General features: G+C 40.6%; 1 protein-coding gene across 1 annotated transcript in view; it reads left to right on the plus strand.

Annotated features, from left to right (window-relative positions):
- slc2a9l2 (solute carrier family 2 member 9, like 2) overlaps positions 1-19,352 on the plus strand; it is a 223,079-nt gene that overhangs the window by 106,146 nt on the left and 97,581 nt on the right. Inside the window, exons 10-11 of the mRNA XM_029776210.1 lie at positions 8,800-8,901; positions 12,482-12,557. Of these exons, the coding sequence (XP_029632070.1) occupies positions 8,800-8,901; positions 12,482-12,557 (178 nt within the window). The remainder of the gene's footprint in view (positions 1-8,799; positions 8,902-12,481; positions 12,558-19,352) is intronic.

Consider the following 19,352-nt stretch of genomic DNA (forward strand, 5'->3'; position numbering starts at 1 on the left):
TGGATGGTTATGACTTAGAATATGTGGACAACTACAAATACCTAGGTGTCTGGTTAGATGGTAAACTCTCCTTCCAGACTCATATTAAGCATCTCCAATCCAAAATTAAATCTAGAATCGGCTTCCTATTTCGCAACAAAGTCTCCTTCACTCACGCTGTCAAACACACCCTCGTTAAATTGACTATCCTACCGATCCTTGACTTCGGCGATGTCATTTACAAAATAGCCTCCAACACTCTACTCAGCAAATTGGATGCAGTCTATCACAGTGCCATCCGTTCTGTCACCAAAGCCCCATATACTACCCATCATTGCGACCTGTATGTTCTCGTTGGCTGGTCCTCGCTACATATTCGTCACCAAACCCACTGACTCCAGGTCATCTATAAGTCTTTGCTAGGTGAAGCTCCGCCATATCTCAGCTCACTGGTCACCATAGCAACACCTACCCGTAGCACGCGCTCCAGCAGGTATATTTCACTTGTCATCCCCAATGCCAACACCTCTTTGGCCGCCTTTCCTTCCAGTTCTCTGCTGCCAATGACTGGAACGAATTGCAAAAATCACTGAAGTTGGAGACTTATCTCCCTCATTGCCTTTAAGCATCGGCTATCAGAGCAGCTTACCGATCGCTGCAGCTTAACTCAGCCCATCTGTAAATATCCCATCCAACCAACTACCTACCTCATCCCATATCTGTTTTTGTTTTTCTGCTCTTTTGCACACCAGTATTTCTTCTTGCACATCCTCATCTGCACATCTATCACTCCAGTGTTGTTTGCTAAATTGTAATTAATTTGCCACTATGGCCCATTTATTGCCTTAGCTCCTTACTTCATTTGTACAAACTGTATACATATTTTTCTATTGTGTTATTGACTGTACGTTTGTTTATTCCATGTGTAACTCTGTGCTGTTGTTTTTGTCGCACTGCTTTGCTTTATCTTGGCCAGGTCGCAGTTGTAAATGAGAACTTGTTCTTAACTGGCTTACCTGGTTAAATAAAGGTGAAATAAAAAAATAAAATAAAAAATAAGTTCAGTAGTGGTACCAGCCTCAGAAATCGGCAAATAACTTCACCTCAGATTGCAGCCCAAATAATTGCTTATTGTTATTATTGGCACTGTAAATGTATGGATTGTCCCATTGTTAATGGCCAAAATTGACTGTTCACTCTGCTACCGTCCGGCAAACGGTACAGAAGCATTGGCTCTCAGACCAACAGGTATGAGACAGCTTCTACCCCTCTACCCCAAGCCATAAGACTGCTAAATAACCATAAGACTGCTAAATGGTTAATTAAAAGGTTACCCGGACTGTCTGCACTGACCCTATCTTGCACCGACTGTATTCACACTCACATGTGTATGTACAGTATACACACACACACACACTTTTCCACTCATCAATTGCCGCTTCTACTCTGTTCTTTACATTTCTTTATTATATATTCTGAAGCCTAGTCACTTTACCCTGCCTTCATGTACATATCTACCTCAAATACCTCGTATCTCTGCACATTGATCTGGTACTGGTACTCCCTGTATAGAGATCCATTCTTGTGTATTTTATTCCTCTTCTGTTACTATTTAATATTTGTATCATTTTTTTTAACTGCATCGCTGGCGAAGGACTCGTAAGCAAGTCTGTACCCGTTGTATTCGCTGCATGTGGCAAATACAATTTGATTTGCTTTACAACGCTATGTTGTTTTTGCAGTAATGATCATAAATATGGCAACATTGACAATTATAGTTTAGCAAACAGTCTGTGACTACCAGAATTCTATGAAAAAGCTAGAATCCTTAACTGAAACAATAACAAAGCGGTCATCCCGCCTCTGTTTTGGTAAAAAGCTGATGGATGGGCCTGGAGAAATGTAACAACTCTCAAGTTCATAGACGGAACTATGCATGCAAGGAAAGGCCATATCAAAATTATGGTTTTAACCTTGTTTTGATGCTATATTTACATCTATTTACATCTGCATTGTTTACAAAATTTGAGTAAAACAAGCTTATATTTTTGGTTCTGATGGGTTACAACAGTTGGACTAAACAATGGGTATTTTTAATGAATGTATTAGTCAAAAATTGATGTAGCGAATAAGAATTCTAGTTTATTCTATAACTTTTAAGGACTGTTTCTAGACTGTGGTCCCTTATTGGTCGCTAGCAATACGGCTAGATTCTGGTGGAAACCAGTCTACTAAAGTGCTGACTGAGAAACATTTGAGTGCACACTATTCCAAGTTAAACAACTAGTGAAAAAAGTTTGTGTCTTCAGTATTCATACCCCTTGACTTATTCCACATTTTGTTGTGTTACAGCTTGAATTAAAGATGGATTAAATAGATTTTTTTCTCACCAATCTACACACAATACCCCATGTTTTTATAATCTTTTGCAAATTTATTGACAATGAAATACAGAAATATAGCATTTGCATAAGTATTCACTCCCTTGAGTCAATACTTTGTAAAAACATTTTAGGCAGCAATTACAGCTGTGATTACAGCCCTAAAAATTGCCAAAGACTCCAGCCACCCTAGTCATAGACTGTTCTCTTTACTACCGCATGGCAAGCGATACCGGAGCGCCAAGTCTAGGTCCAAAGGGCTTCTTAACAGCTTCTGCACCCAAGTATAAGACTCCTGAACAGCTAATCAAATGGCTACCCGGACTATTTGCAGTGTCCAGTCAGTGCTTGACTGAGGGACCTTACAGGTAATTGTATGTGTGGGGTACAGAGATGAGGTAGTCATTTTTATCATGTTAAACACTATTATTGAGTGAATTCATGCAACTTATTGTGACTTGTTAAGCACATTTATACTCCTGAATATATTTAGGCTTGCCATAACAAAATGGTTACTTAATGGACATTTCAAGACATTTCATATTTTCCTTAATAATAATTATATTTTTTATATATATATATATATATATATATATATATATATATATATATATATATATATATATATATAACAAACAAACAAACAAACAAACAAACAAACAATTCCACTTCAACATTATCGGCTTTTGTGTCTAGGCCATTGACCAACAAATCTGAATTGAATACATTTTAAATTCAGACTATAACACAACAAAATGTGGAAAAGTTCAAGGGGTGTGAATACTTTCTGAAGACACTGTAGATAAAGTTTGTGTGTCGTGCAATACGTCCGCTGCAACATAGCTTTGAGGAGAAAATGATTCAAGACTGAACTTGTTTTGCGCATGAAAAAAGACAGGAAACCCTTTCATCTTGGTCTGTCAACCACTGCGAGGCTTTGTGAAGCGTCAGCCACACTCTTTTAATCTAAGATCAAAGCATTGTTCCTTTTTATAATTTTTCTTTCGAATTTAAACTTTAATTCTACACATACATTAATACTGCCAAAAATGTTCATCTCTGTGCTCTCCACAGTAGAGTGGGATAAGCTTGAGTGAGAGGATAGAGGAACCAACTCTTTATTTACTGTACTGGACTGGACTTAGCATTGAAGTTGAAGTGAGGATAGTTGTCTGCACACGCTCCATGCCCACTTCTGCATCATTGCTTGCATGTACTGGGCTTGAGAAAACCGCTGCTGACTTTTTTGTTTCTAATTGGACTTGCAGGGTGTATGTTTGTGTGTCTCCGGATATATTTATATCCTGATGCCGCTGTCCTAACCCAGCAGATCCGCAAAGGCCAGAAGGCAACGACAGTGAGTCATCAACCACTGTTGAGTAAGGCTGGAATACGTTCTTAACCTTATAAGTCTTGTATATGTTCTGGGATAGGATTGTTTATCAAATCAAATTTTATTTGTCACATGTGCCCGAATTCAACATGTGCAGTAGACCTTACAGTGAAATGCTGACTTACAAGCTCTTTCTCAACGATGCGGAGTTAAATAAGAACATAAAAACACACGAGGTACGAGGTAGTTGAGGTAGGTATGTACATGTAGGCAGGGGTAAAGTGGAAACGTTACTCACTTCAACAAAGAAATATCAAGTTCCATTCTCCTCCTAGAGTAAAGGAGGATACAATGGTACTTATTCAAATTATTTCCATTTCTATTAGCACATTGCAGGGCATGATTAACAACCCCAGTTACAGCAGAAAATATTGTAAATATTGAACTTTCAGCCTATTTAAAGCATAAATATGTTTGTTTTCATTAATAACCTAATTATTAAACACACACACACACACACACACCATTGTCATGCAGTGTGCCATCGCCCTTTTGCTGTTTGCCTCCGTTGCTGGGGAAACACCTTGTGGGTGGCGTGTCAGAGTGATGATGTCATGTAGAGTGTGTGCTGGCACATCAAATCAGGTTTAACGTCGCTCTGCGTGCCCTCCGGGGCCGGAAAAGGAAAACAAACTCAAACATCCACGAGTCATTCCCTGGATATGTGTTAATAATAAGTGACCTTCTATGTGGGCCTGGGCAGTTTGAACGGAGGGTGGTTTATTTTTAAAACCATTCTGCTAGGGCTAGGAGGTTATGCCAGTTGACACAAAGAGAAGACAGTTCAGTGTCTGCAAGTCCATGAAGCAGTTATGCATGTTAATGTACTAGAGAGATGTAATTATTAGAGGCCAGTAATTCTGTGTCCTCATGTGCCTCTACACTCTTATAAAAAAGAGTTATTCGGCCGTCCCGATGGGAGAACCCTTTTTGGTTCCAGGTAAAATAATTTTTGGTTCCAGGTAGAACCATTTTGGGTTCCATGTAGAATCCTCTATGGAAAGGGTTCTACATGGAACCCAAAATGGTTCTACCTGGAACCAACAAGGGTTCTTCGAAGGGTTCTCCTATGGGGACAGCCAAAAAAACATTTTTCTATGAGTGTAGTGGGGATGAATATTGCCCTGAAGTGTATAAAACCAACTTGAGACAGTGGGCCTTTTTCTACACAAGCACACACGTCCCCTTGAATGTCCAAGCGCCAAGGTCCTGAGTTCTGTAACATAACCAATAGTGGCACACACACACACTCCTACCAATTTGGCCTTGATAATGATAATGGCTAGTGGTAATAATTGATAATAATTGATAATAATTGATAATGGCTAGTGGTCCATGTGCGGAGGCCTGAGTGCAGTGATGTGACCATCAGTGAGAAAAGTTCCAGGCCTTTAGGGAGCAGGAGTGTGAAGTAAAGTTTCTCAAGCCCTAGTACCAGATGGACTGGGATCACTAAGCCATTGCTGGTGCATGACCAAAACCCTTCTTTTCTACAAACCACACACACACACACCCACAGACTCCCATTTCAGGGTGTATGCACGCTCACACACAGAACTGACCACATTCGTCTACAAATACACATGCTCTCACGCGTGTTTGCACACAGACACTGAACACACCTCACTACTCAACAAAAACACATGCACTGACACACGTACACACACAAAACGTACACATCCCCAAGTATTTATACACGATCTGCTTTTCAACAAACGCACGTGCTCACACATGAATGTCCACTATTTCTCAATGCCATACTGTGTTTAACTATGTTCGATCTGGCCTAGCAATCTTGTCTCAAGAGGACCCCAATGGAAATACAGTTGAAGTCAGAAGTTTGCATACACCTTTACCAAATTCATTTAAACTCTGTTTTTCACAATTCCTGACATTTTATCTGAGTAAAATCTTAGGTCTTAGGTCAGTTAGGATCACCACTTTATTTTAAGAATGTGAAATGTCAGAATAATAGTAGAGAGAATGATTTATTTTAGCTTTTATTTCTTTCATCGCATTCCCAGTGGATCAGAAGTTTACATACACTCAATTAGTATTTGGTAGCATTGCCTTTAAATTGTTTAACTTGGGTCAAACATTTTGGGTAGCCTTCCACAAGCTTCCCACAATAAGTTGGGGAAATCTTGGCCCATTCCTCCTGACAGAGCTGGTGTAACTGAGTCAGGTTTGTAGGCCTCCTTGCTCGCACATGCCTTTTCAGTTCTGCCCACAAATTTTCTATGGGATCGAGGTCAGGGCTTTGTGATGGCCACTCCAATACCTTGACTTTGTTGTCCTTAGGACATTTTGCCACAACTTTGGAAGTATGCTTGGTGTCATTGTCCATTTGGAAGACCCATTTGCGACCAAGCTTTAACTTCCTGACTGATGTCTTGAGATGTTGCTTCAATATATCCCCATAATTGTCCTTCCAAATTAATCCATCTATTTTGTGAAGTGCACCAGTCCCTCCTGCAGCAAAGCATCCCCACAACATGATGCTGCCACCCCCGTGCTTCACGTTTGGGATGGTGTTCTTCGGCTTGTAAGCCTCCCCTTTTTCCTCCAAACATAACAATGGTCATTTTGGCCAAACAGTTATATTTTTGTTTCATCATACCAGAGGACATTTCTCCAAAAAGTATGATCTTTGTCCCCATGTGCTGTTGCAATCCGTAGTCTGGCTTTTTTATGGTGGTTTTGGAGCAGTTGTTTCTTCCTTGCTGAGCGGCCTTTCAGGTTATGTCGATATAGGACTTGTTTTACTGTGGATATAGATAATTTTGTACCTGTTTCTTCCAGCATCTCACAAGGTCCTTTGCTGTTGTTCTGGGATTGATTTGCACTTTTCGCACCAAAGTACGTTCATCTCTAGGAGACAGAACGCTTCTCCTGTCTGAGCAGTATGAAGGCTGCGTGGTCCCATGGTGTTTATACTCGCATACTATTGTTTTTACAGATGAATGTGGTATCTTCAGTCGTTTGGAAATTGCTCCCAAGGATGAACCAGACTTGTGGAGGTCTACAATTTGTTTTCTGAGGTCTTGGCTGATTTCTTTTGATTTTCCCATGATGTCAAGCAAAGAGGCACTGAGTTTGAAGGTAGGCCTTGAAATACGTCCACAGGTACATCTCCAATTGACTCAAATTATGTCAATTAGCCTATCAGCAGCTTCTAAAGCCATGATATCGTTTTCTGGAATTTTCCAAGCTGTTTAAAGGCACAGTCAACTTAGTGTATGTAAACTTCTGACCCACTGGAATTGTTATTAAGTGAAATAATCTGTCTGTAAACAATTGTTGGAAAAATGACTTGTCATGCACAAAGTAGATGTCCCAACCGACTTGCCAAAACTATAATTTGTGGAGTGGTTGAACAAATTAGTTATGACTCCAACCTAATTGTATGTAAACTTCTGACTTCAACTTTCCCAGACTTTATTGTGTGTTATCCTTGATGATCTTACTCAAGTGCATGTAATGTGTTTTTCAAGTTTTGTGCTTGTTTTTCTAAATGGTTGAATTAATAAACTAAACTAAACTACTGAACAAAAATATAAATGCCACATGTAAAGTGTTGGATCCATGTTTCATGGGCTGAAATAAAATATCCCAGAAATGTTCTATATGCACAAAAAGCTAATTTCTTATTTCTTTTTTGTTTTCATCCCTGTTAGTAAGCATTTATCCTTTGTCAAGATAATCCATCCACCTGACAGGTGTTACATATCAAGAAGCTGATTAATCAGCATGTTCATTACACAGGTGCACCTTGTAAATAAAAGGCCACTCTAAAATGTGCAGTTTTTCCACATAACACAATGTCACATGTGCAATTGGCATGCTGACTTCAGGAATGTCCACTAGAGCTGTTGCCAGGCATAAGCTATGGACAACAAACACAATTGCATTTTATCGATGGCAATTTGAATGCCCAGAGATACAGTGACGAGATCTTGAGGCCCATTGTTGTGCCATTCATCCGCCGCCATTACCTCATGTTTTAGCATGATAATGCACGGCCCCATGTCGCAAAGATCTGTACACAATTCCTGAAGCTCAAAATGTCCAAGTTCTTTCATGGACTGCATACTCACCAGGCATGTCACCCATTGAGCATGTTTGGGATGCTCTGGATCAACATGTACGACAGCGTGTTTCAGTTCCCACCAATATCCAGCACCTTCACACAGCCATTGAAGAGGAGTGGGACAACATTCCACAGGCCACAGTCAACAGCCGGATCAATTCTATGCAATAAGAAATATGTTGCGCTGCATTAGTCAAATGGTGGTCACACCAGATACTGACTGGTTTTCTGATCCACGCCCTTACCTTTTTTTAAAAAGTTATCTGTGACCAACAGGTGCATATCTCTATTCCCAGTCATGTGATATCCATAGATTAGGGCGTAATACATTTATTTCAATTGTCCTTGAACCACCCGCTTCGGGCTTTCATTGTTTGCCTTATTTCAGCACTGCGATACTATCTCATCCACCGAACAAGACCACATTCTCTCGTCTCTCTCTTTCCACCCAGGGACCCCTGGGGTGTTGCTTTAAAGTAACCAGTGACCCTTGAACGACATTGCAGAATTCGACTGCATGGGATAGGTGGTGGTCGTGCTATGAATACTTTCATGCTCAGATGCTCGTCCCCATATTGGGAATGGAAATATCCTGGGCTTTGGCTAAGCTTCTGGGAGAGGGTTTCAATCTCCGGTCGCAAACTCCAGTCTCAACCCCTAGAGTTTATTATCCCCTATACCACAACTATTACCACAGAACACAATATTAACACACACACAATAACTGGTAGAAATATATTCACCGGAGAAAAAACCTGTCTATACTATGCCAGTACTAGAATGACAGTGGAAAAATGTATGAAATAATGCCAATGCTAGGTTTTGTTTATTTAGAACAGACGACAGTAATTAAAAAAAATGTGTTTTGCAATAGAGAATTAGAATGAGCGTTCAATTGGACAAGTCCTGGTAGTTCCTCACTGTTCCAGTGTTTTCTTCCATTCTCTCTCCCCCAGGGCCTTGTGATTGAGCGCATCGGCAGAAGACCCCTCCTCATCTTCGGCTTCAGCGCCATGGCCTTCTTCTTTGGCCTTCTCACTGTGTTCCTCAATTTCCAGGTCAGTGCAGCCTATCCACTGTGCAACACACACTCCTCTGAGTCATGTCTACATGTCAACCGCATCAGTGAACAGGTTGCTGTCTTTTATTAAGACTGGAATTCAATGAAGTCATGAAGTGACATTGTTGTCCTTGGGCTGTTAAAATTCTCAAAGAAATGCAAAACGCCTGCTACAAGCCTTGATTCCTGACAGTTTCATAAATGCCCTGGAATATAACCTCTTGATATCATGCAATAGGTGTTTTTAGAACCAATATGGAGGTTCTAAAAACAATTACCAAGTAAATATGAAGAGTTTGTTTCCAAGACGCCATATCCACCAATTTCTCTTTTTTTATCATCAGAAATTATTGCCTATGGGAACCTTCATTTGTGTACATATTACTGCTCTCAGATTTTTTATTCATAGATTTGTGATGTGTATGACTTTTTTGTTGTTGCAAAACACTATATAGTGCTTTCGGAAAGTATTCAGACCCCTTGACTTTTTAAACTTTTTGTTATGTTATAGCCTTATTCTAAAATATATTGAATAAATGTTTTCCCTCATCAATTTACACACAATACCCTGTAATGACAAAGTAACAACAGGTTTTTAGAAATGTTTGCAAATGTATTATATATAATAAACAGAAATACCTTATTTACAGAAGTATTCAGACCCTGCTATGAGACTCGAAATTGAGCTTAGGTGCATCCTGTTTCGATTGATCATCCTGGAGATGTTTCTACAACTCGGAGTCCACCTGTGGTAAATTCAAGTGATTGGACGTGATTTGGAAAAGCACGCACCTGTCTATGTAAGGTCCCACAATTGACAGTGCATGTCAGAGCAAAAACCAAGCCATGTGGTCGAAGGAATTGTCTGTAGAGATATGAGACAGGATTGTTGAGGCACAGATCTGGGGAAAGGTTCCAAAACATTTCTGCAGCATTGAAGGTCCCCAAGAACACAGTGGCCTACATCATTCTTAAACGGAAGAAGTTTGGAACCACCAAGACTCTTCCTAGAGCTGACCGCCCGGCTAAACCGAGCAATCGGGGGAGAAGGGCCTTGGTCAGGGAGGTGACCAAGAACCCGTTGGTCACTCTGACAGAGCTCTATAGTTCCTCTGTGGAGATGGGAGAACTTTCCAGAAGGACAATCATCTCCACCAATCAGGCCTTTATGGTAGAGTGGCAAGACGGAAGCCACTCCTCAGTAAAAGGCACATGACAGCCCGCTTAGAGTTTGCCAAAAGGCAGCTAAAGACTCTCAGACCATAAGAAACAAGATCATTCTCTGTTCTGATGAAACCAAAATGTAACTCTTTGGCCTGAATGCCAAGCGTCACGTCTGGAGGAAACCTGGCACCATCCGTACGGTGAAGCATGGTGGTGGCAGCATCACGCTGTAGGGATGTTATTCAGCGGCAGGGACTAGGAAACTAGTCAGGATCGAGGCAAATATGTACAGAGCAAAGTACAGAGAGATCCTTGATGAAAACCTGCTCAGGACCTCAGAATGGGGCGAAGGTTCACCTTCCAACAGGACAATGACCCTAAGCACACAGCCAAGACAACGCAGGAGTGGCATCGGGACAAGTCTCTGAATATCCTTGAGTGGCCCGGCTAGAGCCCTGACTTCAACCCGATCGAACATTTTTGGAGAGACCTGAAAATAGCTGTGCAGCAATGCTCCCCATCCAACCTGACAGAACTTGAGAGGATCTGCAGAAAGGAATGAGAGAAACTCCCCAAAGACAGGTGTGCCAAGCTTGTAGCGTCATACCCAAAAAGACTTGAGGCTGTAATCGTTGCCAAAGGTGCTTCAATGAAGTACTGAGTAAAGGGTCTGAATACTTATGTCAGTATGATATTTCAGATAAAAAAAGATGAATACATTTTAGAATAAGGCTTTAATGTAACAGAATGTGTAAAAAGTCTTGGTCTGAATACTTTAGTATTCCTAGGCTGGCGTGGTTACATGTGGTCAGCGTTTTTGAGGCCAGTTGGACGTACTGCCAAATTCTCTAAAGCGATGTTGGAGGCGCCTTCTGGTAGAGAAATTAACGTTAAATTATCTGGAAACAGCTCTGGTGGACAATTCCATCAGTCAGCATGCCAATTACATGCTCCCACAAAACTTGAGACATCTGTGGCATTTTGTTGTGTGACAAAACTGCACATTTTTTTAGTTGCCTTTTATAATCCCCACTTCAAGGTGCACCTGTGTAATGTTGATGCTGTTTAATCAGCTTCTTGATTTGCCACACCTGTCAGGTGGATTGATTATCTTGGCAAAGGAGAAATGCTCACTAACAGGGATTTTAAACAAATTTGTGCTCAAAATGTGAAAGAAATACGCTTTTTGTGCGTATGAAAAAATTCTGGGATCTTTTATTTCAGCTCATGAACATGAGACAACACTTTACATGTTGTGTTTTATATTTTTGTCCAGTGGAGTTTAAAAAAGGGTTAGTTCTGGCCACATATTTTGAAGACTTGGGTTCCAGCCGCCCTTACATAAAAAAACGTTTCAGATGTGAAATAGCAGTTTTGACACGTTGAGCTTAAATGTAATCTGTGAAACCTTGTTTTCATGTATTCAATTTAGAGTTCACATGTTAACACCACATTTTCACATGTGAGGAGAATAACATGTTTTCACCTCACGTGATTTGTGGTTTCACTTGAAATTAGCGGCTTCAAATGTTAAACTTTCACACGTGAGAAACATATTTGCAGTTTCACATGTGAAAAAAGCTTGGTTGTGTGAAGAACTTACAATTCCACATGTGAAAATCTATTTTGCAGTTTCACTTGGAAGAAAACTCCACATTTACTTCAATGTTTGCAAACAAATGAAATGTAAACAAACACTGTATATCCTAAAAACATGGTTAAAACAATAGTCTATGGATTTGAGTGGTTGCATTTCTCCAGCCCCATCTCTCAGCTTTTTACCAAAACTGTGGTGGGGTGAACATGTGGTTCATGTTTTAATTAAGTTTTGCCACTTTAAACACATTTAAAAGATTAACAGTGTTATTATATGGTGCAATCCTCTAGTTAGTGAGTTACTTTTGGGTCAATAATATCAATTAAGAACCATTTTCTTTTGTATTTTAAACAAAAATAATACAATTGAAAGCATAATATTAACCCAAAGGTATTGATAGCAAAACAAAATATTGCAAGGAAATCGTTTTTTTTATGCAAAAAAAAAGTTTTAAATTAATAATTGGTTATGATAACCAAATAAAATGAATGCCTCCCTCTTTCTTGCAATTTTACCTCTGGTTATCTTATCCTGGACATTGCTTTAACTGCCTTTTTTCCAGTTGGAAGTATTGCCACATTCATTCTGGCACGATAGCATGCTGCGTTCCACTGCTGGCATCTGAAGCTACGCAGGGTTAGTCCTGGTTGGTCCCTGGATGGGAGACCAGATGTAGCTGGAAGTAGTGAAAATAAACGTGTAGGAAAATGTACTTTTGAAACTTCACACGTCTGACTCATGAAAAAAATAGAACACTTTTTTTTGTATACTTATTCTAAATGAAGCTGCTCCCTTACTTTCTCTTTCTCTCTTACAGGACCAATATTCATGGATGCCCTATCTCAGTTTTACCTGTATATTGGCTGTAATTGCCTCATTCTGCTCCGGTCCAGGTAAAACTACAGTCTTTCTGTCTCTGTGTGTGTACTGTATGTGCAAGCTTGTTGGGTATAATTTTAGGTTAGCATCATGTATGAAGTGAGACAATGATTAGGAAATGCTGACATATTTTCACACCCTCTGACCATTCGAACCTAGCGTTTATCGGAAATCAAACCTAATTGCCATAGTTACTACTCTTGGAAGGCGTTCCAGTGTACTTAAACATATTGGATGAGTAAGACCGCCACTGTGCCAGTGAGAAGAGTCACCATGGCAGGTGTTGCAATAGATTAGCAAATTAATTAGCAGGCAACCCTTGGCGTTGCTGTTATTTTTAGCGCATGCTATGCATATGGTATCGCGTGCGCTCAACGGAGGTGCACGATTGGAGGTGTGTGCAAAGTTTCAAAGGTAGCCTGTTACCGAGCATTTACATACCATTTGAATAGCAACACCCGCTGGGATGCTTGATCCACGAGCCCACTCCCTTTCATCCGCCCCGGAACGGCGAGTAAACCTGGAGCAGCGGGAACCGATGTGGGATCTGGGAATCACCTTACCACCCACCTGCAGTGACTTCAACATAATTTGTTCTGATATGATTTATGGCATAGCACATCAAATGAGCTCCTCCCATTCGGAAAAGTAATATATGCTTGTTCATGCTGTTCATGATTGAACAAGCCTACAGCCTAAGGCATGGCGCATAGCAAGATGGCCAACTCATATTCTGTTTTATTGTGATGGTGTATATTAGATTGATTTATTAGGCTTTTTTAAATGTAGATGTTCCAAAGGTGCGTATCAGTGGCTTGTATGCGGATTGTATGCCATGGCCTGTTCACCCCACTACCATCTAAAAGGCTGAGACAGCACAGGTGTATCCAAGTTGGGACCGAGAGACTGAAAAACAGCTTTTATCTCCAGGCCATCAGATTGTTAAATATTCACCACTAGCTGGCCTCGGCCCAGTACTCTGTCCTGAGCTCAGTCACTGTTACTAGCAGGCAATCACCCGGTACTCTACCCTGCACCTTAGAGACTGCTGCCCTATGTACATAGTCAATGAACATAGGTCACTTTAATAACGTTTACATACTGTTGTACCCACTACATACAGTGGCAAGAAAAAGTATGTGAACACTTTGGAATTACCTGGATTTCTGCATAAATTTGCCATGATCTTCATCTAATTCACAACAATAGACAAACAGTCTGCTTAATCTAATAACACACAAACAATTATGCGTTTATAACAATATGTTTATAACAATAATTATATGTCTTTATTGAACACACCGTGTTAACATTCACAGTGTATGGTGTAAAAAGAATGTGAACCCTTGGATTTGATAACTGTTTGACCCTCCTTTGGCAGCAGTAACCTCAACCAAATGTTTTCTGTAGTTGCGGATCAGATCTGCACAACGGTCAGGAGGGATTTTGGACCATTCCTCTTTACAAAATTGTTTCAGTTCAACAATGTCCTTGGTATGTCTGGTGTGAACTGCTCTCGAGGTCATGCCACAGCATCTCAATTGGGTTGAGGTCAGGACTCTGACTTGGCCAATCCAGAAGGCGTATTGTCTTCTGTTAAAGCCATTCTGTTGTTGATTTACTACTGTGTTTTGGGTCGTTGTCCTGTTGCATCACTCAACTTCTGTTGAGCTTCAATTGGTGGACAGATAGCCTTACATTCTCCTGCAAAATGTCTTGATAAACATGGGAATTAATTTTTCCGTCGATGATAGCAAGCTGTCCAGGCCCTGAAGCAGCCCAACCCATGATGCTCCATCCACCATACTTTACAGTTGGGATAAGGTTTTGATGTTGGTGTGCTGTGCCTTTTTTTTTTCTCCACACATAGTGTTGTGTGTTCCTTTCAAACAACTCAACTGTAGTTTTATCTGTCCACAGAATATTTTGCCAGTAGCGCTGTGAAACATACAGGTGCTCTTTTGCGAACTTCAGACGTGCAGCAATGTTTTTTTGGACAGCAGTGGCTTCTTCCGTGGTGTCCTCCCATGAACACTATTCTTGTTTAGTGTTTTACGTATCGTAGACTCGTCAACAGAGATGTTAGCATGTTCCAGAGATTTCTGTAAGCCTTTAGCTTACACTCTAGGATTCTTCTTAACCTCATTCATCATTCTGCGCTGTGCTCTTGCAGTCATCTTTGCAGGACAGCCACTCCTAGGAAGAGTAGCAACAGTGCTGAACTTTCTCCATTTATATAGTAAGGAGTGCGTACTGGCGGCAGAGAAGTCAGACGCAGGAGAACAAAAACTGTGTTTCACATCAGGCAATGCTTCATGTGAATAGCAAACTCACATTTTGTGAGTGTTTTTTATATGCAGGGCAGCTCTAACCAACATCTCCAATCTCGTCTCATTGATTGGACTCCAGGTTAGCTGACTCCTGACTCCAATTATCTTTTGGAGAAGTCATTACCCTAGGGGTTCACGTACTTTTCCCAACCTACACTGAATGTTTAAATTATGTATTCAATATAGACAAGAAAATTACAATCATGTGTGTGTTATTTGTTTAAGCCACTGTGTTTGTCTGTTGTTGTGACTTAGAGTAAGATCAGCACATTTTTTTGACCAATTTATGCAGAAATCCAGGTAATTCCAAAGGGTTCACATACCTTTTATTGCAACTGTATGTATGTACTGTATTCTAGTCAATGGGGAGAAAGGTTAAAGAAGGATTTTTAAGCCTTGAGACATGGCTTGTGTATGTGTGCCATTCAGTTGGTGAATGGGCAAGACAAAATATTTAAGTGCCTTTGAATGGGGTATGGTAGTAGGTGCCAGGCTCACCGGTTTGTGTCAAGAACTGAAATGCTGCTGGATTTTTCACGCTCAACAATTTCCTGTGTGTATCAAGAATTGTCCACCACCCGAAGGACATCTAGCCAACTTGACAACTGTGGGAAGCATTGGAGTCAACATGGGCAAGCATCCCTGTGGAACGCTTTCAACACATTTTTCGACACCTTGTAGACAAATTGAGGCTGGGGGGGTGCAACTAAATATTAGGAAGGTGTTCCTAATGTTTGGTACACTCAGTGTATATTTATATTCTGAACTCTGACATTACTCGTTCTGATATTTCTTAATTACTTACATTTTGGGGGATTTGTTTGTATTGTTAGGTATTTCTGCACTGTTGGAGCTGGAAACATAAGCATTTCACTGCACCTGCGATAACATTTGCAATATATGTGTACGCGACCAACAATTTTATAATACAATTTCATATTATTTTGACGATACCCGCACAGTGTCAAATGTTCATTTGATCATATAATTATGTCCCCAGGCCTGCACAGCATATCTCCATTCAGTCTATGGAAACAAAGTAAGACAGAAACATTTGAAGCGTTATTGAGGTGTGCAAAACCAGTGAATATACGCCCATGCAAAGTGTAGACAAAAACCATAACGTTAGCTACATCTCATTCAGTCTAGCTATATAGTGCTAATTGTAGGAATGGATGATAGAAGAAGGTTTATTAGCTAAATGTAACAAAAAGCCTACTGTAAAATTGTTGGATTCATTACCTCTGAAAAGAACAAGTGAAATTGTAAAGGGATGTACACATTTTCTGTTGGAATCCACCCAACGTGTTAAAGATATAAGAACACTTTTTTTACTTCTAAGAGTACAAATGTTCTGAGTACATTTTGCATGATGAATACATATCCATATAATTCTTTATTTGTATGGTGGGTGTGAGATTTATTCATGTATATATTATTAAAATATTTGATCATATTTTTTTATGTATGCCACGTTAATATAGGCCTATGGGTTTTATATAAAGTATATTGTCAAATGGCCAAATACTAGATGGCGAACAGCATCAAAGAAAACCTCATTAAGGGATGACCTCGAGACTGCTTTGTGCAAATGAGGAGCTGCATTGCTGTGAACAATTCACTTCACCATGGAAACCATGGCCCATATATTTCAAAGTTGGACTAAAAAAATTGAAGTATCACATAGGCTGCCTTCAGTTTGCCATGATGCATTGCAATGGACGTTAAGTCCTTGTGCTTTCAGCTGAGCCAGTCAGGTGTAGGCTATCGCTCAATACGTACAGTGCTTTCAGAGAGTATTCATACCCCTTGACTTAATCCACATTTTGTAGTGTTACAGCCTGAATTCAAAATGGAAGAAATAAATAAAAAATCTCACCCATCTACACATAATATCCCATAATGACAAAGTGAAAACATTTAATTTACATAACTATTTACACCTTGAGTCAATACGGTCTAAGACGCTTCATCGCAGTGCTAGAGGCGTCACTACAGACCTGGGTTCAATCCTGGGCTGTGTCGCAGCCGGCGGCCACCGGGAGACTCATGAGGCGGCGCACAATTGGCCCAGCGTCGTCTGGGTTAGGGGAGGGTTTGGCCGGCCGGGATGTCCTTGTCCCATCACGCTCCAGTGACTCCTTGTGGCGGGCTGGGCACATGCATGCTGATTTCGGTCACCAGTTCTACGGTGTTTCCTCCAACACACTGGTGTGGCTGGCTTCCGGGTTAAGCGAGCAGTGTGCCAAGAAGAAGTGTGGCTTGGCAGGATCGTGTTTGGAGGACGCATGGCTCTCGACCTTCGGCTCTCCCGAGTCCGTACAGGAGTTGCAGCGATGGGACAAGACTGTAACTACTATATTTGTTTTACCTTTGGCAGCGATTTCAGCTGTGAGTCTATCTGGGTAAGTCTCTAAGCCCCGTTTCCATTGGCACTTTGAAGTCAACCCAGGTTGGGCTGGCCTTGGTGGTCTAGTTCAAATTGCATTTCCACTGCCTACAGAAATGAGAAATTATGTCATGTTGCTAGGTAGCCAATATGTGACTGCTGCTGGCTTCACTAATGTTCCTAGCTAGCGAATAAGACGGTGAATAATTTAATTCAGCCTCACCATGCTGTAACTAACGTTACCCCATCATCCTGCCAGTGCCAGCCAGACTCGGGGCCATGTATTTAGCTTGCTGATGTTAGCTAGCTTACTAAATGGTTAGTGTCATCGCTAGCATAACAGGCTAGCTAGCTAGCTTAATTCCCACCTTGCTTGCCATGGCATTGGCTATTAACTAGCTAAATAACCAAACAAGCCAGACAACAGGTTTGATATGTAGCTAGCTAGCTTTCAATACGAGCTAACTAGCAAGTTAACTAGCTTGTTTCAACTCTGATTTGCTAGCTAACGTTAAGTAGTTAACATTTGAGGGCTAACTGTTCTCATAAAATTGTATTGTGTAGTGCAACAATGAATGAAGGATCCAGCTATGCTGGTAATTCGTGTCATGGCTGATTACTGCAGTATTGCTTGTCCATGTGCTAGCTAACGGCAACAAGCCCAAACTAACTAGCTAAACATTGTGTCAGCATTCAGCATTGATCAGCTTGGTGTTTGGATAGTAACGGCATCACTAGCCCAAATTATAATCGTGCTGGCACCAGTTGTGAAACTGCCCAATTTTATGCAGTTTTAATTTAGTGTCTTATTGCAAACAGGAGGCATGTTTTGGAATATTTTAATTCTGTTCAAGCGTCCTTGTTTTCACTCTGTCATTTAGGTTAGTGTTGTGGAGTAACTACAATGTTGTTGATCCAGCCTTAGTTTTCTGCTATCACAGCCATTAACCTCTAACTGTTTCAAAGTCACCATTGGCCTCATGGTGAAATCCCTTAGCGATTTCCTTCCTCTCTGGCAACTGAGTTAGGAAGGACACCTGTATATTTGTAGTGACTGGGTGTATTGATACACCATCCAAACTGTAATTAATAACTTCACCATGCTCAAAGGGATATTCAATGACTGTTTAAAAAATAAATAATTATCCATCTACCAATAGGTGCCCTTTGCGAGGCATTGGAAAACCTGCATTGGAAAAAAAATTCTGCAAGTTAGTTTTTGCTACCATGTGGGTTTTAGCTTTTTTGGGCCTGCTAACTGAGGAGTGTTAATTCACCTGTTTCCAGACATGTTTCATTTTAAAACATTTATCTTACAAAGGAGTTGTTTAATCTAACTGCTTAACTATTTATCTGTACATGGAATTGTATTTGGGTTTTTTCCCCCCGTTTTTTTCCTAATCTTTACAGGGAAATGCCACAGGCACTTTCTGATGTGTGGAGACATTTCACTGCAGCTAATGTAGAAGGAAAAGCTGTGTACATTTTCAAATACTGTGCCAAATCATATGTGAAGAATGCAACAAAGATGCAGAATCATCTGGCCAAGTGCATAAAATTCCCTCAGCGCTCACAACAAGAAAACTCTGACAAAAGTCCCTCTACTTCTATTCGAGGTGAAAATGATGAATCAGACACCTTATCGATAACAACAGCTCATGGTCGTCCTGGAATCAGAAGTTTTTTTTGACTCAATGGAGGAACGTAGATAGAGAAATGTTAATGAATGTCTTGCTCGAGCTGTGTATGCAACTGGTTCACCTCTGATGCTCACAGGCGAAGTGTATTGGAAGAGATTTCTGAATGTTCTTCGCCCAGCATACACCCCTCCATCCAGACATGCTTTATCTACTCATTTTCTGGATGCAGATTTAAACAGAGTTCAAGTGAAGGTCAAGCAAATCATAGAGAAAGCAGACTGTATTGCAATCATCTCTGATGGGTGGTCGAATGTCCGTGGGCAAGGAATAATTAACTACATCATCTCCACCCCTCAACCAGTATTCTACAAGAGCACAGACACAAGGGACAACAGACACACCGGTCTCAATGACCTTGGATCACAGAAGGTATTTGCAGTGGTGACAGAC

Source organism: Salmo trutta, chromosome 14, assembly GCF_901001165.1.
Source record: "Salmo trutta chromosome 14, fSalTru1.1, whole genome shotgun sequence".
NCBI classification, from domain to species: Eukaryota; Metazoa; Chordata; class Actinopteri; order Salmoniformes; family Salmonidae; genus Salmo; species Salmo trutta.